Source organism: Tupaia chinensis, unplaced genomic scaffold, assembly GCF_000334495.1.
Source record: "Tupaia chinensis unplaced genomic scaffold, TupChi_1.0 Scaffold146346_2, whole genome shotgun sequence".
Classification (NCBI taxonomy): Eukaryota; Metazoa; Chordata; class Mammalia; order Scandentia; family Tupaiidae; genus Tupaia; species Tupaia belangeri.
In genome coordinates this window covers 749495-774607 of record NW_006206203.1, presented here as the reverse complement: position 1 = coordinate 774607, position 25113 = coordinate 749495, and the positions used below count along the sequence as shown (strand labels likewise).

Below are 25113 nucleotides of genomic sequence, written 5' to 3'. Positions count from 1 at the left end.
TCCAAAGGGGGGGGGAGGGACTTTTTTCCAACAAAATATTCCCTAATAACTTTATATACAAAATACTAAATTAAAGATAGACCATTGATCTGACTCAAGTTGGCACATGTGGACTTGTCCTTCAAGTGAATTTTAATACAGAGGATACTAGAGTAGATTACCACTACCAAAACTGGATTTTAAATCACTGATATTATATTTTCCATTCAGAAGAGGACTATCTTTTTCAGAATACAACCAGAAGTATATTTCCTTAAAAAAAAAATCAACATGAACAAGAGAAATGTCTTTAAAATTGGAAATCACACTCTGTGTATACCATAGGACAAAACCAGATGATGATAAGTAACATAAATCCATAGGTACATTTTCCATCATTATCAATTATTATAACAGTGCTGACTTGAAATGAAAATTCATGATTACTGAAAATTCATATGTTCTTTTTTTCTGGAGAGGTTTTTGCTACAGGACGCATGCACTCACCAGAGAGACAGAGACAGAGAGACAGAAAGCGAGAAATTACCCCCCAGGGGGGATGGCCACACCACAATCCCTTCTCCTCCATTCTCCTCTCAGAATCTGGGGCACACATGTACACACACCCGGCGGGAGTATAAGCCCCCAGGTCCAGGACTCAAACCGCAGTCAACTACATGGGAGTTCAGCGACATAGCGATTACGCTAAATGCCGGTCCCTGAAAATTCATATTTGAAAAGTGTTTCTTACCTTTGTGATAAGAGCTCAACAAAAGCAGTTCATCGTATTTTAATTCATATATTATATAAAATAAATTATAACAAAGATATTAAATGTCGTATGTGAAAGTAATTCTTTTAAAAATGATCCTTCTTTCATCAACAATTTAAACATTTATTGCAAATTAGAGGTTGAGTGACCCCAAACAAAAGTAAAAAGTTAGTGTAAAAAACCCTACAGAATTCAAGTAGTTTTAGCTCATCACCTGTATATGTCTTGTAATTGCAGATCAAAATCTTGAAGTTTCTTTTGATATTTCTCTGTAAAGTTACAGAACTCATTAAGGATTGAAGATTTCAAGTCAGGGTAGGGACATTCCAAAGTTTCTAATTCCATGGGCGGTTCACTAAGCACATTGGTTTTTTCTGCTGAAGAATGCTCTAGTATCTGAAAAAGAAATATGCAATTACATTATTTAGCATAAATAAATTGATAAATAAATGGCTAGTTGTATCAAACTTACTTTCACACTCCAGTCTGAAAGATCATTTTCTATTTTCTGTTGCTCTAGAATAAGTTTTTCAAAGACAGCTTTCAATTGTTTCTTCACAATGTCAACCTGTAGGACATTGGGAACAGGATGTATGCGTATCATTCCAACTCTTCCAATATTCATATTTAGACTCAAGAATTCTTTTCAAAAAAATAATGATATTCTTCAATAACTGATGAAAACACCTGTGGAAAAGTATTAAAGAGATGCCAGCCAGCTAGCACTCATCAAACAAAGGAGTTTCAGTGAGGCTTCCAGACACAGAAACCAAAAATAGGGCTCAGAAAGTAAAGTATGGTCACAGCCCTCTGTACTTACATTCGGATTGTGTCTGTTGAAGGGCACAGAACTTACATTGTCTCTGTGTCAATCACCCTCTCTTTCTTCCCTGGCATCCTTACTCTTAATCCAAGCAGGGATTTTAAATGATTAGTTATGAAGGCACTATAGCACATTACGGAATAACTGAATTCAAAAATTACCTAAAACCCTACACCTAGCACTATACACAAAGAATTCACACTCTATTAAGAGAAGGAATTCAACAAACCAATAAAATAAAATAACTAAGAAAGTTTTAGGTGGAGGAGATAAGTGATGTAAAAATGCTAAAGTGTGATGGGAAATGACTAAGGCTTCTCGGGACAGGAATCTTGGAGGAAAGAACATTTAAGACAAAACTACGATGACAGAAGTGCCATCAGTCAGAGAGAGAAGACAGCCAGTGCAGAGGCTTTAAGACCGAATCCAGACTGACCTGTGGGAGGCACAGAAAGAAGGCAGTACCAGTGTGACAGCTCTTACAGGGAAGGAAGTGTCAATAGGGGACATGCATGAAGAAGCAGGAAGGGAGCATGGGGGGGGGTGAGCTTAAGGGGAAACAGGAGTGCTAGGGTGAGAGGGTTCAGCAACAGGATCATCTGCCCCCCCCCCATGTCCTGGGATTAGGATCCTGAAAAGGGCTAGGAGGAGGGGCAAGAATAAGAGCAGGTAGACCACCTGTGTAACATTCCAGGTGAGAAATGAAGGCGCTTGTACAGATTCAGGGATACGTTTAAGATAGTAAACAGGCACAATTTATTAACCTTCTATTCACATACACAAGACACACTGGTTTTTTATCTCAAACTAATCTTGTTGGTACAAAAATTAAATATTACACTATTGAAAACGAAGATAATACACTAACCTCCTCCAGCAGCTTCACTGAGTTAAGCTCAGTATGTGGGTGTGAATGCTGTAAAGTAGGATGTTTGTGCTTTAGATCTGCTCTCAATTGCCAAACAGGACTTAGGACATTTTTAACATAGGCAACCCATTGCTCTGATAATGCTTGTTCTGTGATGAAACAAATCATATCAAGGAAGTGCTTTATTAAGTTTTTATAAGAATAGGCATTAGAATACACATTTACTTTTGGACTCCTTTTTAAAGAAATAGATATAGTTAAAAGATCATTGGGGTCAGCAGGTAGCATGGTGGTTAAGGCACTGGACCTGCACTGACTGACTGAGCTTTGAATCCTGGACCGGTGCCTTGCTTTCTCACTTTTCCTCTCTCTGTGTCTGTCTGTCTCTCTCTGGTGAGCACATGTGCCCTATAGCAAATAAAATAATAATAAATTAATTTTTTTAAAAATTAATGAACCACTCTTTTTTTAAAAGAACAAAAAAGGATCATTAAGTGAATAGCCCATTTAATTTTTCAAAACAAGATCCTCCTTTTAATAAAAATCAAAGAAATCTCACCAAAATCCACAATGTCACAAAGGCATTCATTTCCGATGTTTTCTTCAATGAGTAAGGATTTTATTTCAGATTCCATTTTATGTCTGAAATAGACATGACAATCAATTTTCTAATCATAAACATGTTATATATATATATGTATTTATATTTAAGAACAGGTAGAAGTACTCAGTCTATTATGATTTTGCTCACGTCTTCAGATCATATACTGAAGCCCTAAAACGGTTTGGGTACTTGCCAGACACTGGGCTAGGAAGGAGCATGAGACTCAGGGAGAAGTAACAGCATGAACAAAGGCCAACACATGGCAGATCCTGGCACTGCTTCATGTGGAGCGGCCTAGAGCATCAGGAAGGCCGCTGAAGGATATTCAGCTGACCTCACCCGCTCAGATCACTGTTTCAGGAAGATTCCCAAAGCAGCAAGATAGAGGGTAGCCTTGAACCGGATAAGCAAGAGAAACAGGAGATAAAGAGGAAGGCAAAACAAGGCCACCACAAGATTATTTAAGATAAGATCCCTGAACTCAGGAAAGGGGAGTAATTTTTATGCTCTAGTAATAAAAACAAATCATAATTATCTTTTACAATATTTAAAAAATACGATCATCTCTAGAGTAAAACATAACCAATTTTAAATGGGCATTCAACAGTCTTACAATCTACTCCTTGCTTATAGCAGATTAAATTACAGATAGGAGTTTTGATTTATGGCGATTACTGAAATACAGTATTAAAATGGCATAAAATAAGAAAATAGCAACTATAATACTTTAATCAATGATTGTTCTATTTTTGCATGTAAGTTTCTAGCCTTCATCTGCATATCTATATATTTGTCATCATTGTCATTATAGCATATTTAATATTTTATATTGTGGTATTTTTTGTTTAACATTGATTTTTTTAATATTTCTAAATAGTTTTCATAATTATCATTTGAATGGTTATACAGTATTTATTCCAATTTATGTATATGCCATCACCTTCTAAGTCAATTTACTGACATGGGACAGGATTTTTCTTTTAGACAATTCTTCACTGTTTTTTTAGAACATAGTTTTTGACAGAGATATTTTTAAGATCACATTTGCAACTTTTATATGGAGAATGGGTGGATAATTATGGAGTCAAACCAGAAGTTATTTCGGAACAGATTTGTTTAACCAAAAATACAGCACTTAAGAACCATCTAGCTCAGCTCCCTTCCATTTTCAACACCCAGAAAGCCATAAGATTACATACAAACTACCAGGAGAAGGAAGCTATAGGTATTTTTTGATGTTTTAAGAACACTGATCTTCCATCTAGAATGTTGGCTCTATCCTAGAAGAAAAAAAGATCTGAACTTAAAGTAGACTCCTAAGGGCTCAAAAACACCTTTCACCAGGCTGGTTTATCTTTAAGCAGATGCACTGCAGAGATTAACATATAATTCAGACAAATGATCACACAAAAATGCAGCAGTTTCTTTGTGGTACAGAATAAAACAAAGGAATAAGTGCCCTTGAGAAAGTGTATCTGAGTCCTTGGGGGATATATAATAGATTGAGTAAGAACATTAAACTTTAAATAAAATTTTATCAATTTAATTATTAAACATAATTTTATATTCAGGGCTTTCATGTATTTTCTTAGTACTGATTTTAGAGAATTAAAGTTTGGCAACTTTATTTTTTCTTGCTAGCCAGGCTAGACCAATTAGATCTCAGGTGATAGGACTAGAACCTTGTGGAAGACAGAAAAAGCTGCTCAACCTCAAGGTTGTGGAGCACAGCGGTTAGGTGCACATGGTCCAATCCCAGCTCCACACAACATAGCTTATTTACCAGCTACAAATAACTTTAATCTTCTGAGATCAGATTCTCATGTGTAAAATTGCAATAGTATCTACTTTGCAAAGTCGCTGCAAGGAGTAAGACAAAACAGGTGAAGTAGTTAATGTATTACCTAACACTCTAAATTACCAATAAAAATGTGCTCTTGTTGTAGGCCCTTCTCTTCCATAGGCCTGAGGGTCTTAAATGGAGCCTCTTACAAAAAAGCATAAAAATCTTGCACTTATTAAAAGGAGGTATAGATTTTTAAAGATTGACAAACACTGAGAGAGCATAAACTGCTTCTTTTATTTCTTTAATTATTATTATTTTTTATATTACATTTAATCCCATATATTTTTACAGTGTATAACATTTCTTTTTCCGGCATGATTACCATGCATATCATTCAACACAAAGACATTACTATCCACATCATCATCAGCAAATGATTTTCAGTTTTTTCAAATTACTATTATTTATTATTATTTTTTTAAACATTCGATTGCTATACGTCACTTGGCTTGTAAAGAGAATTTACCCAACATGAAACACTTCTCAGACCAGTCCAGTTGAGAATACTATAGATGTTATCATTGACAGGTAATAAATCATTGCTTAAACTACTTCTGATTTGCTGGTGGTCCCTAAACTCATCACAAAACTAGTCATTTCTCCAACTTACCTCGTACTGCTATTAGTTTTTAATTTAATTGAACCCATATTTCTATTAGCCTACATTCTAGAATAACTCAGAAATGATCTTGGAAGTCTTCTTTCTGTACAACTGTCAGCCCTGATAGGATTCAGGACATTAAGACAATTATTACTTAAATGTTCCTCACTTCCATTGTTTTCATTTCATTCCAAGTCAGCCAAAGGAATTATTTTCCATAATTACATGTGTATGGCTCTCCTATCTAGTTTAAGAATAAGTAATACACACATAAGGGGGATGTGGAACAGCCATTATTAAAATCTTTTTCAGGATCTTTTACATTTGAATTTGCATTGATGAGCATCATGATTAAAGACTTCTAATGATTCCTTTTTATCAGGATTCAAGGCAGAAAGATTTTTCAAAAAATATTCTCTACATAAAAGGTTTCTTTTAGGGATAAGATGCTCTAATTTAATTTTCATAGCAGAAATATTAAGACAAAATAAGCCTATTTAATCTTGTTTTTCTGTTCTAAGTTATATAATAATGTAAAAATATTTCCAATCATAATCCTTTGCATTTTCTTTACTATCACTTGCCAGAAAAAGAAACCCTTATCAACACAAAAGCACCTAAGTCAAAAGCAAAGTTAATGATATTTGGAAACTTGACTTAGATTAGGACTTCAGAAATTATATATTTTGCTATAAAATAAATGCTTAAAAATATACATTCTTAAAAGCATAATTCATAAATAACACCACCACTAAAACAAGTATGTCTTCCTTTAAAAAAAAGATTTTGTCATAGGACTCATGCACTCATAGGAGAGAGAGAGAGACAGTAAGAGGGAAAGCAGGAAATCACCCCCTCCCCCCACCCCCCGAGGATTTAGAGGGAAAGCAGGAAATCACCCCCTCCCCCCGCCCCCCGAGGATTGGGACAATCCCTTTTCCTCCATTCTCTTCCTGGAATTTTGGGCACACAAACACATGTACCCAGCATGATTTTCAAGCCACTAGGTCCAGAACTCAAACTGTGGTCGACCAAGGGGGAGAGTCTAGCACCTTAGTCCCACTATGTCTAGCTTTAATGGAGGAGAAAAACATATGCCTTTTCTTTCTACCTTGGCCTTTGAAAATAAATTTTTCAAAACTTACAATTAAGATAAAATATGCAAATGTTATTTTAATTCATCATTGAATGGCTGCTGGAAATAATGACAAAAGTCAAAAAGCAAAACTGACTAACTCATGAGGTAGCTACATCCAGAACAACTCGAACTCCTTAGTTCATTTGCTCATCCATGTATGAAAAGTATTCACACATCTTCTGTATAGCTTATGGTGTAAAGCTAAATATGAAGGAAGAAGATAACCGTTTCACAGGGAAGAAACATGTATAACCAAAACATTATAATCCATGTGCTATATAATAGTTTACAATAAATGCAGCTGTGAGAATGGAGTGCAGAAGATGTGATTGGTAGATCCAGAAGATTACCTTTTGTACTGTAGAAAGCAAAAGTCATATATTAATATATTCACCAGATTTCAGATTAAGCTAAAGAAATGAAAAGATTTCAACTTGATTCACATTCAAACTATAGAATTTTGAGGTAATGGTTTAATTAACATGAAATATTACAGAACCTCTGACTAGGTGAGTCTCCGCTTAGGATTCTGTGTTCTTACTGAGATTGCCCAGCTCTTACCTGACTTCATGCAGCCTTTGGTGCTCTTGCCACCACACTTGCTTGTGCTGTTTTACCAGTGTGTGTTCTTTAGATAGCTTTGAAGTCTGCACTGCTTTTTTGATCTAGATTTAGAGCAACAAAAGAGACATGACAACGCTTTTTAAATGTGTTTTCTACAGTAGAAATATTTAATATGCATTTTCCAAATTAAAACTTAAAACTACGCAATATTCTTTCTCAGTCCTTATCAGTGCATCTTATAATACAAACTTCATCTAAAATAAGTGCTATTTTAAAAAGCAAGAAAGGGAAGAAATTATTTGGAATACTGACCAACTTAAGAACTGGTTTTTTAGAGGTCACGGGTGCTTGCTGGAGAGAGACAGAGACAATGAGAGGGAAAGTGAGAAATCAGCCTCCCCCCCAGGGGGATGGTCACAATGCAATCCCTTTTCCTTCTTTCTCCTCCCACACGCACATGTGCCAAGCACAATTTTCAAGCCATGGGTCCAGGACTTGAACCATGGGTGGCCATGTGGGAGTCCAACGATGTAAATCGCTATGCATCTTAAAGTATGTATGAAAAGAAAGGCGAAGTCATTTTATTTTCCCTATGTATAATAAATAATATCTTAACTCATACAGCCCCAGAGAAGGTTTCAAGAGCTTTCCGTATATTTTACCCTTTAGGACATATACTTCCTTGCAAGGTATAATAGGCATCATTATTTTTGTTATATAGATGAGGACGCTGAAGGTAGGAGAAGTTAAAAGACTTGCTCAAGATGATAAAGCTCATTAATAAATACCAGAGTCACAAAGAATCTTAGTGTTTGGATTAATTTAAAAATGTGTAAAATATAATAAAATGGGAAGGGCCCATTGGAGAAATGGTCAGGAGGCCTGGCTTTAGTCTCAACTTCAGCACTTACTAGATATGTGACCTTCGAGCTGACTCCATGGTTTAGTGGTTAAGGCAGCCAGATTTCACATGGCCAACCTCACGGTTTGAGGTCCAGACCCAGTGGCTTGAGAAACATACTGGGCGCATGTGCACAAATGCCCCAAACCCCGACAGGGTGGAGAAATGGAGCAGAAGGGACCATTCCACATGGAGGATGCTTTCTCCCTTTCTCTCTCTCTGTCTCTCTCTGGTAAGTATAGGTATACTCTTGCAAAAATTAAAAAGAGAGAGAGAGAGGAAGGAAGGAAAGAAGGAAGGGAAACAAAGAAACAGAAAGAAAGGAAGAAATATGACCTTGAACACACAACTTTAATCTTTTACTCCTTGGCTTTCGAAATAATTTTTTTTTAAATTTAGGTAAATATCAGAGATACTTAAGAAAAAAAAAAGTGAAAATCATATAGCATTAAAACTCAATTTTTAAAAAAGTTTATTTCTTCCATGAAAGAGAGAGAGTCACCCCTAACAGAGTCTTCACATCACAATAGATTCCCCTCCCCACAACCCTCAGCCAACCAGGATGTACAGGGGAAGCTCAGGACATGAACCTCAGGCCTTTCCATGTGGTCTTGGCATTGCTGAGTGTGAAGTTTTGGTGCTACTGCAGCTGGCATAAGACCCATATTTTCAACTAGATTTAATTTTCCCAAAATGTTATGACTTTTAAAAATGTAGCACATAATTAGTGTTTTGGGGTTTCTGTCGAAATCTGGTGCCAGGTCCAGGACTGTTTGCCTTAGATACATTCCTGGTCACCTCCCTGTTCTGCTCCATATCGCAGAACAGACACCGTTTCTCAAACACCCCATCAACTGGCTTCCAGCGTGGTGCAGCAAAGAGACACTGGTAATGGGAGACTGAAATCAGGGAGGAAAGGGGAAGCCAAAGATTACCCCATCTCTCCCTTCTCTGCTCTCACAGGGGTCTCCAGGAATATCTGCATCTCCTCCATTGCTCCAACTTTCTCTGAGAATTTCCTCTACTGAACACTATCTCTGAGTAACCCCAGCCTATGGGATAAGGTACTGCCTTGATTCTTCTATTTGTCCCTCTGACCCAGGGATGGAAGGGATTTCCTGTGGCTGCTAATTTCTATATTGCCTCACACTTCTCCGGCTGCCTTCTCAGTTCTATCACCTGTATAACCATTTCCTACATTAAAGGCCACTCTACTCTAAATTCTCAAGCACTGTTTGTTTCCTGGTTAGACTCTGAAATAACATTCATGTGCACTCTGAACTCAAATATTCCATATTAAAATTTTAAACATCTGTATAAGTATAAATTGAAAAGCTGATGAAACACACATATTGCATAAGTTCTCTGCTACTGGAGTACTCAGTACTCTGAAAGCTTTAACCAAATCAATATGGAAGATATAAAAACTTCAGAAGACAAGTTCTAGAAAGGAATCTTAATAATGCATGCTATTTCTAGCTGTCATTCACTGATTACTTTACCCTTGAGTTTATCTTTCTGCTGTTCTGGTTACTGATTCAAAATTAGGGGTATAAGAAAACAAATTAACTCAAAGATTACTTTAAAAATGCAAAGTCAGAGTCAAATCTTTTTCTCAGGAGCTCCTATGAATGCTACAATTATGAAATTTAGGAGGAAACCACATTTTAAGTAAGTGCAGGACATTACAGAAAAACATTCAGCAGTCTCTATTTTATTTATTGCAAAAAATAAAAGTACACTGCATTTCTAGAATCTGACAATCTACAGTTGGCTTTTAAAATGCCTAAAACTCATTCTATTTACTATTTACAGTTTTTAAAGTTTATTTTATGGACACAATTTTTAAAATTAGATTTCTTTGACATATTTGGTCCATGTTGTACAAAAAAATTAAAACACATTGGGAGAAGATATGGACATATTTTTTAAAAAAATCAATGCTGCTGCCTTTGCATTCAGGGAAAGGCCAATTAAGTAGACCATAAAAGTCAAAATAAAGCTACCATTTTTCACTGCATACTTCCAATATTTTGCAGAACATACTGATTTTTTGTAAATTCACTCATTGATTTTACTTCTATCCTCTGGCCAAAAATGAGGAAAAATAAAATCTTAAGAAGAACAAAAAGATTTAAAGTTGTATCTATATCAATAGAGATTTTTAGGTGATTCCAAATTGTTTTACTTGGCAATAAGTCATATAAAATCAATATTTAAGGTAAATGATGTATGTGGAATGTTGATGATTTACAAGTCCTTTGGAAAATTGAGAAAAAATAATGATTTCATAAAGAATTAGAAACTAGGAGTTCCCTTGTGTGGTTTGTTGGGGCAGTCCAAAATAATGAAACTCTAAAGAGGAACCTTGAAATAACACAACACCCCTCTAGCCAGAGAATCTATCTTTAGGTGGAAACATCAATGACCAGTGGGCAATCTAAATGTTTTTTACTTGTGTGTGAATATTAGCCAAAATTCACTGGGAGGTACATTTAAGATTTGTGCAATTCATGGTCTGTGAATTACACCTCAATTTAAAAAAAGTTAACAAAAATACAAAGGAAAAAAACTGCAATTTCTCATACCAGGTTGGCAAAAACTCAAATGTTGAACAAAACACTCTGTGAGACTATGGGGGAGCATGCTCTCTCTTACACTGTTAGTGAGAGTGCAAAATGATGCACCCCTATAGAAGGGAATTTGGAGATTTACCACAAGATTTCATACAAATGTATCCTGTGACCTAGTGATCTCATTTATGGAAATCTTTCTGAAAGTTTTATTAGTAAAAGTAGAAAAAATGCAGAAAGCTATTTACTGCATTGTTTGTAATTTTAAAAGGATCGGAACACAAAAATTCCATAGTAAATGTTTTTGCCAAAATAAGCTGAATCTGAATCTGATCAAATCTCCAGATATAACTACTAATTCATTGCAAATACAAGAGACAGAAAAACATATTAAATGACACCACCAGGATGCAATCAACATAATTCAAACGGTAAGAAATTATGAAGGACAAATAATGCAATTCCTTCAAAAAATAATTACAAAATATAGTAGGATAGAAGAGAAAAACTTTTAAATTAAAAACTAATTGTACTACATGGATCTTATTTAGATGCTGATTTGAAAAAATTTTAAGAAAAAAAATTTGGAATGATCAGGAAAACTAAAAACTAACTGGATATTTTAAATTATTAAAAAATTAACATATTTACACATAGATTGGTATGGCAGGACTTTATTTAAAAACTCTGACATTTTATAGATACTAAAATATTTGTAGGTAAAATTATGATGTCTAACATTTGCTTCAAGATGATCTGGCCAGGGTGTGGTTTTTGAGCGAGAATAGAAAAAACAATGGCCAAAAGTTGATCGTTGTTGCAGTTGGACAGTGTTATATGGAGATTCATTATGCTATTCACTCTAACTGTGCATATGTTTATAATTTTCCATAAATATGTCAGAAAGAGACAAAGAGAGAGAGTAAACATTCCTCAACTAGGAGTGTGTGCACACTACAATTCTTTTCTTCTCTATTTCTACATCACATCAGGATCCTGGGGACAAGCCTGTGCTGACTGTGTTGCTGTCATGTGTAATTTGAACTACCGTTGGCGTGTGGGATCCGGCTTTCCTATGTACAGTCCTTAACCACTTCTACAGAGCCAGCCCCCCTAATATGAAGTTTTTAAAAAAGAATTAGTAACTGGATTCTTGAGTTGGACAAGAAGTATCTAAGCAAGGAAATTCAAATAAAAATAATTGGAAATGGTAGACGCCCCAAATATTCAGACAAGAAGCCCTTTTAAAGCTGAGGTGTGTCCTGGTGCATTCAGGGAAACCATGCTCTAAGCCCATCTCCTAGACTCACAAAATGTTCAGACAAGGTAGGACGATCTCCGTCTTCTCTCTGTTTCTGGCTGTCTGCCTCTCTCTGTCTCACGCTCTCTCTCCCTTTAAATTTTTAACCTTTTTAAAATACTTTTTAATCTTACTTTCTTACTTTAAGCTTCACTCTACACACACTTAATGTCTAGATAAGCCTCGGTGCATAGTAGCCAAGCATCCAAATTTTTTTAGTCATTGAAATCCTCAACGCTTAACGAACCCCGTGCTTTGATGAAGGAATTTCTTTCTATAAATCTGAACTCCTAATCTTACTGTTGAAACCATATTACTAAGCACTGTGGAGGAAAGGTTTTGTCACAGAATGACCACAAACAACCACAGAGGCACAAGAAACATGAGAAACCAAGAAAATATCTCTTCCCTAAGGGAAAATAACAATACCTCATCATCCACTGACAGTACAGTAGAATTCATGAAAATGTCTGATAAAGACTTCAGAATATACATAGTGACAAAACTAAACAAGATGCAAGAGCTGAGAGATAATGAACTCCAGAAGATGCTGGAGAAAAGAGACAACAAGTTCCAGGAGCTGCTGAAGTTCCTTCATGATCTGAAAGAGGAAATACACAGCATAAAAAAGAATCAAATGGAGCTTTTAGAGATGAAGGCTGTCCTTCAGGAAATCAAAATGTCCCTCAAAAGTATTAAAAGCAGATCAGTCCATGAAGAAAATAGAATCTCAGATGTTGAAAGCAAAAAACAACTTCTGAACTAGAAAATACAACCAAAAAAGCTGAACATATAACCCCCCCCCAAAAAAAAAAATGAGAATGCTGTCTGAGAAATACTAGACAGCATTAAGCACCCAAACATTTGGATAATTGGTATCCCAGAAGGTGAGGAAACTAAAAAAGGCATTGATAATCTATTCCATGAAATCTTGGAAGAAAACTTCCAAATCTTTAGAGGCATTCAAATATCCAGACCCAAGAAATACAAAGGACCCTTCATAGAATCAACCCAAGAAGATCTTCTTCAAGACACATCATAGCCAGAATGGTCAAATCTATAGACAAAGACAAGATACTAAAATTGACAAGAGAGAAACGTCAGGTTACTTATAAAGGTTATCCTATCAGGCTAGCCTCAGACCTCTCATCAGAAACAATGCAAGCAAGGAGAGAATGAGAAAATATATTCAAAGTCTTATGTGAAAAACAGTTTCAACCAATAATACTATACCCAACAATATTATCTTTCGTATGGAAAGAATAAAAACATTCTCAGATAAACAAGACCTGAAAGAATTTGCCAGTAGCAGACCCACTCTTTAAGTTCTGAAATTTATCAGGGGACCAGCAGGTAGTGTGATCGTTAAGGTGCTAGATACTCCTACATTGCTGACCACAGTTGAGTCCCGGACCTGGTGGCTTGCTTTTTCGCTCTCTTTCTCCCTCTCTCTCTCTCTGGTCAAATTAAAATAAATGAATGGATAAATAAAATTGGATACCTACACAAATAAGAGAACAAAAGGTAACCAAGAAAATGGCCAATTTAATGCTAGGGACAAGAAATAACAATAACAATGTAGAATGTTAACTTTCAGGATTTAAATGGAAAGATTGGACCACAGCAACACTGCATTTTCAACAAAAGAGAGTTTGAACTTAAGACTGAACTGGCAAACTAGAATTTTATGACTTTCAAGTAAAACATTACTGATTTTTTTTTACTATGCTTTATTTTCCCAATTTAAGCAGTTTACTTTCTTTTGAGTTGTTAATAGGTTCAACAATATTTTAAAATATTTTTCTTGTTTGTTTCTTTAAATGGAAACATAAATTTTCTTCCTTCCTGACCCCTCTGGAATTGGAAAATATTTGGAAATATTCTTATTTTGTGGCAGAAGAGTTATTTGCATAAGTTCAATAATGTTTGTTGCATTGATTCAGAAATGGGAAATACTCATTATTGGACAAGGCATTGACTGGAATGTCATATCTGAAGATGAATCAGAATACTGTGGAACTAAGGTGGATCTCAAGTAAGCTAAGAGAAGCTCTTAGAAAGATAGCCTGGTATCATCAATAGTTCTGCCTGGCAGAGAGGATTAGAGAGGATATATGAAAGAATTTATAACGTAAAATAACCTGGACTTTTTCAGCCCAGCATTGTAATCAGTAGAGATTGCAAAAGAGCAACCACACCAGAGGAGTATTTTGAGAAAGACTTTGAAGGAAGAAAAAGAGAGGGATCTTTGCTAGCAGATGGTATATCACAGAATACTTGGGCAGGGCTGAATTGAGAAGGTTTATGTGTGACTAGTGTGCTAGGCATTTGCTTTTCAGCAATTTGAGTAGTTGACATGAAAATATTTTCTCAACAATATTTAAAACCATACTGTTTCTGTTGTTATAGAATCACAAACAAAAATTATACGAAATTATAAGAAATATTTTGAATATTATCTTTAAATTTCAGTATTTTGAAATTTTGAAAGTTGTTTATTAACTATCAAGAATTATGGAGTATGAGTTAAAATTTTTTGATATGTAAAGTAAGTTTTTGTGAAAAAATGTAAAAATAAATTTAAAAAAGAAGAAAAAATTGGAAATGAAGAGTTATATATAATGTCCCCAAAACTGGTCTTGGTTTTCAGCCCACATCTACTATTTGTCTTCAGGTATGGTCTCAGCCTTGAAGGAGAAGATCACTTAATGCCCATTTGGGTGGCATCCCAGAGATGGTGCATGATCAGTCACACAGTAATTACATAGATGACCATCACATCTAATCAGTATTACAATATCAGCAACACAAATCAGGCAAGTAGCTTAGGGAAGCTAGATGTAACTCAAAGCAATAATCTCCTTTGTGCTTTAAATGTTAATGTTCTATCATTCTGTTTAAATGTGTTTATATTTAATATCACACAGTAAAGTGCTATAATAATAATTGACAATGATTATTAAAACCGTTAATTTCTCTTATAAAAATTGGGCAGACTTAAATAGTGAAATAAACATGGAAATAGACTGATAATTAATACAAATATTAAGAGAGTATGTGTTGGCTATGTAACATTAGGAAGCATAATATATTCTTTTTGAGCTAATACATATTTATAAAATTTAAATAATAATATAAGAGAGAATAACAAAGATGATATTACTCATAATCCTAGCTAATGTAAATTGTTTGGTGTATTGGCATTTATAACATTAAAAAAATCCTTAAGGTTATTCCTAATTTCAATTTTACCCATGGGTCTTTTTTTTAATATTACTTATTTTTAATTTATTTTTAATTTGAGGAGAGAGAGAGAGAGAGAAAGTGGGAAAGCAAGTCATCAGGTCCAGGACTTGAACCATGGTTGGTCATGTGGGAGTGTCCAGCCCCTTAACCACCACGCCACCTGCTGGTCCACTAACCCATGGGTCTTTTTTTTAAAAGTCTTATTTGAGAATTTTTCACATCTCACAAGAATAAATTAAAAACAAATTGTCAGCTTGCCACATATAAATCAAATGAGATGGTAAAAATCCAAAAAGCATGTACAACATTGCCAACCTTTCTCCCTTAATCCAGATATTATAAAAATTAAAACAGTATGGGAAAAAAAGTGCCAGAAAAGGATGAGGTACCCCAGAATATGAAATTTAAAACAACAGACATTATGAAACTGTCTTAAAGGACAATTCCTTATCATGTTGAATCTATGGAGACTAAAAATGGAAGCAAAAGGTTATCAAATTGATTACTACATATTGTGAATCATTTTTAAGTATAAATTAAAACTTGTATATTACTTAATATGTTGCTTCATGAAACCAGTTTTTAATCCAACAAAGCAATTAAGTGCTGTTTTTAATGAACTCTATTATTTGCACTAGAGAAACACTATATAAGTAATCCTAACCACCACCTGGTCTAAAACACTGTGAAATCTAGTCCAAGTTCACCTTTACTTGGCTTGAGACACACAGGAATTCTAGAAAAGAGAACACCCACGAGAGTATTTGTATAATTTTGGAGAACAAGTCTTAAATCAGATAATAATCTATACCTAGAATTTACTAACAAGTTTTAGTTTCCAGATTATGTTAGAAATTATTAAGAGCTAATGAAGTAACTGTCATCCAAAAATAAAGCTGTAATGAACATTTGATTACTACAGTGTGTGAACTATATAACAATGTTTAAGAGCATTTAATAAATATTAGCTGTTGTTCTCTATTAATAGTTGGAAGATTCTAGAAACTATTTAGAGTCTTATTTATATTTGTATTTACAACAAATACTTCCTAGCAATTCAATTTCCGAAACTGGAAAAACACATATACATACAATTTCTAACCTTTAGCTCTGTTGAGGCAGAAGCTAATTTTTTTGCCTCAGTTAACGCACGCAACTGTTGATAGTCGACTGGTTTATACTTGGTGTTTCTCATCCCATTTTTCATACGGAATACCAGATTATCTATTTTTCACAAAAACAGAAAAATAACAAAGAAATAGTATTAGGTTATTCAAAATCAAAATATAGTTAAGGTAATATGTTGACTTTAGGCATCATTTTAAAATATTTTTAAGTAAATACAAAAATAATATACTACAACATTCATAATATATTTGAATTCTATTTTAGAAACTTTAAGACTATGGGCACTATATTTCTGGCATAGCACTACTTCTACAAGGGCATAGGGAGAATACTTCCATACATATAAGTTAATGTGTTAAGGATTTTAGAAAATATGATGCCAAGATACGAAGTATGACCACTGTTAAATCTTAGTTTTCATCTAAAAATTGTTAGGCATCTACAGTGAATATTTAGGCATCACGTCATTAGGAATCAAATTATAGCAATTATGAAATCAAATCATGGGACCAGCAGTTAGCATAATGGCTATGTTGCTGGACTCCCATGTAGTCGACTGTGGTTCGAGTCTTGGACCCGGTGGCTTAAACTCATGCCGGGTGCGTGTGCGTGTGTGCCCAAGATCCCTAGAGGAGAATGGAGGAGAAGGGATTGCGGAGTTGCCATCCCCCCTGGGGGGTGATTTCTCACTTTCTGTCTCTCTGTCTCTCTCTGTCTTTCTGGCGAGTGCACACACCCTATAGCAAAAAATAAAAAACAAAAAATTAAAAAATAAAGACATCAAATCATATACATTTGAAATAATATTAATCAAATTACATAAAATAAATCAAATATATAGATTTTTAAGTCAGACATGCATTTCTAGCTTCAAAAAGTTAAAATAATTTTAGTTAAATTTGAAAAATAAAGGTGAAATTTGAAAGCTAAACATTTAACAGCCTAAAGATTAAAATGATGTGAAATGCTTGAGTATTCTCTATCCAAACACCCCAGCTTGGTATGATACTAGCCGTTCTGATAAACTGAAACATAGGTAGAAGGTACTCTAAGGTCATGCAGCAAGAAGTATAATAACCTGAGTAACCCAAACGATAATTGTACTTTCACCTCAATTATATACATAATTCTCAGCACCACCGAAATAATTAGATTTATTAAGTAAATCATGGATCACATGTCTCTAAGAGTCTCCTGAATAATTGCAGGCCAAACAGAATGAAGGAAATCAAAATCTTCTTGACCACTGTTAAAGATGAAAGTAGACCCACTGTAAGGTAACTAGCCAGCCAGTTGATGTAACCAAAAAATGAGCTTCCCATTGTTAAATTTTTAAAGTCAACATTCCAATTTCACTTCATTTCAAAAGTGCATATTCCACTTTCAATTCTAAGAAAGAGTTGAAATTAGAACATACCCGCACTATCATTTCTCTGAATGGTTGTGAATGGTCCATCTCTTTCATTCATGTTTTTCACATCTGTCAAGAAAACAAGAGATAGCCGAAGTTCTAAAATATTTTTACACATGTGTTAAGTGAATTAATTTAAAAATTTTGATGCTCCTAGCTCCTAGAAGCCTCCCTCCATCAGTGTTTTTTTTCTGTGCTTTTCTCGTCATTGGTCATTTTTCTAATCTTTTCCCTCTTTTTGATGATAAGTAATACAGTGCTTGTGGTAGACATGGAGATGGAATAGTCAGGTTGAAGGGCCAGCTACCTGGCTGAGGGGCGCAGTCTGCAGTCTCCAGCTGCCACTGCTTTCAGAACTCAGCTACAGAGAACAGCTTCATCCAAAGGCATGCCTTTCCTGAGGTCAGTCATACAGTGACAGAACAGGCAGAGACATAAAGGTATCTGAGCACAATGCGGGACACTGATGGGCAGTATGTGTTCCAGAGATTCCTGCTCGGTTGGCCCAGATTTTGGTGGGCCTGTATGGAAGTTGACTTATCTACCCAGTTCTGCTTCCTCTGCTCTTCCACAGGTGTGGATGCCTGATAGACCGCTTGCACCTCAAACTGCCTCATCATGCTTCTCAAGAACCTAAACTGTGAGGGAACCAGCAGTTAGCATAATGGCTATGTCGCTGGACTCCCACGTAGTCGACCGCGGTTCGTGTCCCGGACCCGGTGGCTTAAAACTCACGCCGGGCGCATGTGCGTGCATGTCCAAGATCCCGAGAGGAGAATGGAGGAGAAGGGATTGCAGCGTGACCATCCCCCCTGGGGGGTGATTTCTCACTTTCTGTCTCTATGTCTCTCTCTGTCTGTCTGGCAAGCGCACGCGCCCTACAGTGAAAATCTCTCCAAAAAAAAAAAAGAACCTAAACTGTGAAAGCACTAAAAGAAATTGACTTTTTTTAGAGAGAGGGATTTTGTGTGTTCACTCACAGGAGACAGACAGAGAGAGATAAAGAGACAGAAACCAAGAAATCACCCACAAAGGTGGATGGCCACACTGCAATCTCTTCTCCTTCATTCTCCTCTTGGAATTTTGGGCAGGCATGCACATGCCCCCCATGTGAGTTTTAAGCTGCCAGGTCCAAACTCTAACCACAGCTGACTATGTGGAAGTCCAGTGATGTAGCCATTCTGCCATGTGCTGGTCCCAAAACTGACATATTTTTAAGAACATATCACTTCCAGGACAGACAGATTAGTCAAGGAGCTCTTTAGTAAGAACACCCACATTTTGCAAATTTCTGTTTCATATTCCCCAGGTTGAACTACATGTATAGTAGCTTTTGCAGTGATCTAATCTTTCTTTTTTTTTTTTCTTTTTTGGAGAGATATTTTAGCTATAGGGCACGTGCGCTCGCCAGAAAGACAGAGATAGACAGAGAGACAGAAAGCCTGAAATCACCCCCAAAGGGGGAATGGCAACACTGCAATCCCTTCTCCTCCATTCTCCTCTCGGGATCTTGGGCACGCATGCACCCCCACCCACATGAGTTTAAACCACTAGGTCTGGGACCTGAACCGCAGTCGACTACATGAGAGTCCAGCGACATAGCCATTACACTAACTGCTGGTCCCAATCTAATCTTTCTTAAATCAAAGAGAAAATAGAAATGGTCCATGACTTTTGGAAACTCTGCCCCGTTACCAAGAATCATGGTAATTTCTCATCAGCCTGAAACATGTACTGATAAACTCCAATGTGTAATATCTACAGGGTTTCTGATCAAGGAAGTATTCTTTCAAGCCTTTAATAATATTGGCAATCCTCCTATAGGCCAGTTTCTACTCAGACCCACATCTATCCATTAAGATTCCTCTTCGAGAGCTGGCACTATAGCTCAGTGGTTGAGATCTTGCATAGTGAGCTAGATCATACATGCCTAAATGTATTTTGAATCCCAGCCCCAGTGGTGGCTTGAAAAACACACTTGGAATATTTGCGTTCATGTCTGAAATCCTGATAAAATTTAAGAAGACGGTGGAGGGTTGCAGCATTGCTTTTTCACTCTCTTTCTGGTATGCACATGGGCCTTCTAGCAACTAAAAAAAAAATTTTTTTTGCAAAATGCACGTCTAATATATCCAATTTCACTGCTTCTACATGTGTTAAGACAACATCTTTTTAAAAATTATTTTAATTTTATTATTATTATTTAGTTTAACAAGAGAAAGACAGGGGGCTGGGTTGGGGGGAGCAAGCGAGAAAGCCACCAGGTCCGGGACTCAAACTGCCATCAGCCCTATGGTAGTCTAGCACCTTAACCACCATACCACCTGCTGGCCCCATCTTTCTTTTTTATTTTGATTGTGATTCCAGTTTACATATAATGATCATATATCTTTGTAGGGGTACTTTATGGCTTTCCAAAGCAAATATACAGTGTGTAATAATCAAATCAAAGATATGGGTACATTCATCTTTCTTGACACTGATATTACATTATGTTGTCCACATTCAATAATAGTTCTACTAGTTTTCTCTTGTTTTGGAAGTACATGTTGAATTGTTAATATCATTTTACTCTACTGTAGTACATAGTCTCCTAAACTATTCCCCCTGTAAATATGCATTCTTGTGTCTGCCGAGAATTTTCTCCTGAATCCCTCCCCGAACCTCACCCTGCCCTGATTATAACATGACCACGTTCCATTGAAGGATGTCTTCTCTTTTTCTCTGCTAAGCATATGTAAAGGAAGAAAGCACCCTCTCAGGAGGGATGGGCACACCACAATCCCTTCTCGTTTTTCTCCTAACTATCAAGATTTTAGGCATGTACATACCTGTACCTGACATGTTCTTCAAGTCACAAGGACTGAGGTTCAAAATATGTGGTTAGCCATGTGGGATCCAGCTGCCTTTGACCACCTGTTCATGGACTAGCCTATCCCTGTGTTGATACTTAAGCATCTGGTGGAGTACTCACTTCTTACAGTAAAGGAGGTGAATTGTCTCATGTTAATGACAACTGTTGCACTGTCGGGTGATTGCCAGAGTTCTCGGACACTATGTAGGTTGTGGGGATCCTCCTTCAAGCAAGACGGTTGAATGGAGATATTGGTTGAAAGTAAGTAATATCCTCTGCCTAAACAGGTTGCACACAAGAGGGATGTGGGTGCTGGTTGACTCAGAGGGTGGCTAGTGCCATCTGTGTGCACTACTAGAGATGGAAGAAGCTGTTTGCCCCACTTTCTGAGTCTCTCCACAGCCACAGATCCCCTCCACCTCTGCGGGCAGTTTACTATGTGAGGAGGGAGGCTGCTGTTTGTACTGATGGGGGGTCTGGGCCCATCTCCGCAGTACAGGCAGTTGGGCAGGGGCTCTGAGAAAGTAGCACAGGTAGGTGCTAGCAGATGCTTGGGGAACTCTGGTCAAGCTTCCATGGTTCTAGCAGGTGCCTGCTGCTGTATAGCTGTCCCTAGGTGGGCCTTCAACCGTACTTCCATCTCCTCTTTTCTGCTCAGGAAGGGATATCTCAGCGCCCTCCTCCCCATCAGTGGCTCTCTCTCCCTTTCCTCCTCTCAGACTCACATTTTAGAGAAATTCCAAGAAGTGACACTGCAGATAGCAACAGAGGGGACAGAGAGGTTTTCTGGAGTTTTGAATTCGGTGGGTGAGGGAGTTCCACTGCAAGCCTCTCAGGCAGTTAGGGGAGAAGGTCCAGGCTCCTGTCTCTTCAGTGGTGGGTGGAAGGAGTGACTCATGAGCCACATTCTGTTCCTCAGAGCACTCCTCCCACCACCTTGGTCTGTCTGTGTTCTGGTGTGTATAACACTGCATGGGCTCTGGTGCAGTGCCATGGCCCTACTGCTTGGTCTAGCTGGGATGGTCTCCACAGTCACCTTGCAGTATATACTACATAAAACAAAACATTTTCTGATATTTGGGGGAAGAAAAGAGGGAACATGGGAACCAGCAGTTAGCGTAATGGCTATGTCGCTGGACTCCCACATAGTCGACCGCGGTTCGCGTCCCGGACCCGGTGGCTTAAAACTCACGCCGGGCACATGAGCGTGCGTGCCCAAGATCCCGAGAGGAAAATGGAGGAGAAGGGATTGCGGCGTGACCATCCCCCCTGGGGGGGGTGATTTCTCGCTTTCTGTCTCTATGTCTCTCTCTGTCTGTCTGGCGAGCGCACGCACCCTATAGTGGAAACCCCTCCAAAAATGAAAAAGAGGGAACAGATTAATTCACTGTGTTTGTTCTAAAAATGAGAAATCCTGACCAGAAACTGTAACTGGCAGTTCTGAGTTTTGACAAATCAACTTGGGAAATTAAGTACTTACTTATGAAAAAATATAATTTATGAAGAAACAAAATTTTGTTCCTAATTCCCCTATCCTACCACCATCAAATGTGGAACTCATAGAAGAAGGGTAATATAAGTAATCCAGTGTCAGAATCAGCAGTTGGCGTAATGGCTATGTCACTGGACTCCCATATAGTTGACAGGGGTTCAAGTCCTTGGACCCAGTGGCTTAAACTCACACTGGGCATGTGTGCATGCATGCCCAAGATCTCGAGAGGAGAAGGGATTGCAGTGTGGCCATCCCCCCACACACACACACCCCGGGAGGTGATTTCTTGCTTTCTGTCTCTCTGTCTTTCTGGAGAGCACACGTGCCTATAGCAAAAACCTCTGCAAAAAGAGAGAGAGAGAAAGTAATCCACTGTTTTGGAACAATTCACTACTTCTCCTCCTTACTTAACTTACCATTTGGGACATGCTTAAATTTAAGATGTGTAGATCTTGAGACAATCTGGACATTTTTTTTCCTACCTTGCATATCTGGATTTGAAGAACAAGGTTCACCCACTTCCTCCTGGCTCCTTTAACTCCTAACCTCACTGTCAGTAGGCGGGTATTATGTAATCCACCCTCTCCAAATCTTTTGTGTAGATCTTTCCAATACCGATATTTGTTCTTTTAGCCCCAACCACCATTGCATAGCTGCCCAAATGGGTGATGTCTCGAAAACCCAAATATGTCATAAAACTCCCTGATCTACCAAATGGTTTCTCATTTCTAGGGATCAAACTCTGCATAGCTGACAAGGCCCTTTTAAATCTAGCCCTTGGCTACTTATTGAGCCCCTTCATTAGTTACTATCCTGTATGCTTTACACTGAGCATTCCTAAACCATGTGCAGATCCCTGAATACACAATGATTGTGAAAGACAGAACAATGACACCCTAAAAGTGTGCACATAGGTCCTAATCCTCAGAGTCTATGAATATCTTATGTTACATTGTGAATGGAAATTAAAGTTGCAGAGATCATATAGGTTGCTAATCAGCTGATTTTACATAGTGAGATTACCCTGGATATTCAGGTGGGCCAATGGAATCATGAGGGTCTTTATAACGGTGATGGGGGTGGGGGAAGGTAGTCATAGTCAGGGAGCGAGATGTAGTAACAGAAGCAGAGGCCAGAAAGAAATAGACTTGAAGGTGCTTTGCACTGGCATTGGAGATAGAGGAATGAGGCAGTGACCCAAAGAATGCAGGTTAACCTTTATGTGCAGAAAAAGGTAAGGAAGCAGATTTTCTCCTAGAGACTTCAAGGGAATCCAGCCTTGCTGGCACCTTGATGTTCGTCCAATGAGATCTATTTTCAGACATCTGATCTCTAAAACTGTACAATAACTAATCCGTGTTGTTTAAGCCATTAAATGTGTGGTAATTTGGAATTTACCATTAGTAAAGTGGTACAGTGTTCTTTCACTCCTTTTCTTTCCTTTATACACATACAATCACCTATGCTTGGAAAGGCTTTCCTTTCTGGCCAATGGCTACTTGTTTTTCAGTCTCATCCTCATCCAGAGAGAGACAATTTCCCCCTTCCCTATGCTACAGTTGTAACTTGTGTATGTCCCTATTGTTTCACTTATTTATTTGTGCATTTATTATAATGTTTATCAAGCATCTACTTATACAAATTAAGGGATAAAGATAGATGTATTGAGGCCTCTGCAGAGAGACCATCCCTGACAATCTCATCTAATGTAGTGCTGTCTTCCCCCAATCACTCTTTATCCCTCATTCTAATTATTTTCTTTCATAGGACTTCTCACTATGTTGCATTATGCTAGATATGTATATAAATTTGCTTGTTGTTCACCTCTACAACTAGGACATATGCCCCATGAAAAGGGGCCTTTAGCTCATCTCTCACTCTCTAGAGTGCCAAAAATAGTACCTGGCATATATTAGATATTCAGGACATAAAATGGAGCCTTCATAAAGTTCATAAAAATATGTATTGTAGGGACCAGCAGTTAGCATAATGGCTATGTCACTAAACTCCCATGTAGTCGACCATGGTTCGAGTCCCAGACCCAGTGGCTTAAACTTACACCAGGCACGTGTGCATGTGTGCCCAAGATCCCAAGAGGAGAATGGAATAGCAGGGATTGTGGCATGGCCATTCCCACCAGGGAGTGATTTCTTGCTTTCTATCTCTCTCTCTCTGTCTTTCTGGCGAGCACATACACCCTATAGCAAAAACATCTCAAAAAAAAAATTGTATTGTGAAAAAAAACTGCATATGGATTTCAACATTTTTGCACCAAAATAAACTTATACTTTAATTATATTTTTCTACAAATTTCTAAAAATTTTCCATATTTTCTCAAAGAGCATTAAGTGACTATTTTCTAGAACACATTTTTAACCCTAAGAGTGTTAGAAGTAGTATTAGAAGTAAACACAACATTTTCATCTTCTCCTCCTCTATATTTTAATCTAGGCTCATGTGTGAGATTGCAGTGACCATTAAGAACAAACTGCAAATCTATATGGGCAGTAGATTGAGGTGTATATAAAGATGTGAGGGAGGAAAAACATCTCCACTGCATCTTGGTAAAGTTTCTGCACTAGCTATAAGTCCATTCAGTTGCCAGCCATGGTACACAACCCCCCACAAACAGAAACCTGGGCAATCTCCTATTAACTAGTAGAGTGAGGGTATCTATACCATCTTACTTCTGCTTGTGAGTCTCTGCTAGCAGACACAGAGAATCTGGCCCTATCTCTAACATGTATTATTGTGTGACAAAAGCAAGTTGCACCATGATACATATCATATGACATAAATACACAAACATGACTATTCTATGTATTTCTCACTCTCTCTCTCCACCTCTCACGGGAAAAGCCTAAATGATACACACATAGCAAAACAAAAAGAACATTGCAACTAAAGGTTAATGTCAAAGAGATTTTTTGTTTTATTTGTAATAAAAATCTTCATTTTTTTTAATGAGAATGTGTATGTGTGTACTTACACGATTAAAACTAATAGCCATTAC

General features: G+C 37.1%; 1 protein-coding gene across 1 annotated transcript in view; it reads right to left on the bottom strand.

Annotated features, from left to right (window-relative positions):
- CCDC148 (coiled-coil domain containing 148) overlaps positions 1-25113 on the bottom strand; it is a 290895-nt gene that overhangs the window by 173609 nt on the left and 92173 nt on the right. The window contains exons 2-8 of the mRNA XM_027768454.1: positions 17761-17823; positions 16318-16439; positions 7193-7296; positions 3002-3084; positions 2443-2591; positions 1224-1319; positions 966-1147 (exon numbers count right to left, since the gene is read on the bottom strand). Of these exons, the coding sequence (XP_027624255.1) occupies positions 966-1147; positions 1224-1319; positions 2443-2591; positions 3002-3084; positions 7193-7296; positions 16318-16439; positions 17761-17823 (799 nt within the window). The remainder of the gene's footprint in view (positions 1-965; positions 1148-1223; positions 1320-2442; positions 2592-3001; positions 3085-7192; positions 7297-16317; positions 16440-17760; positions 17824-25113) is intronic.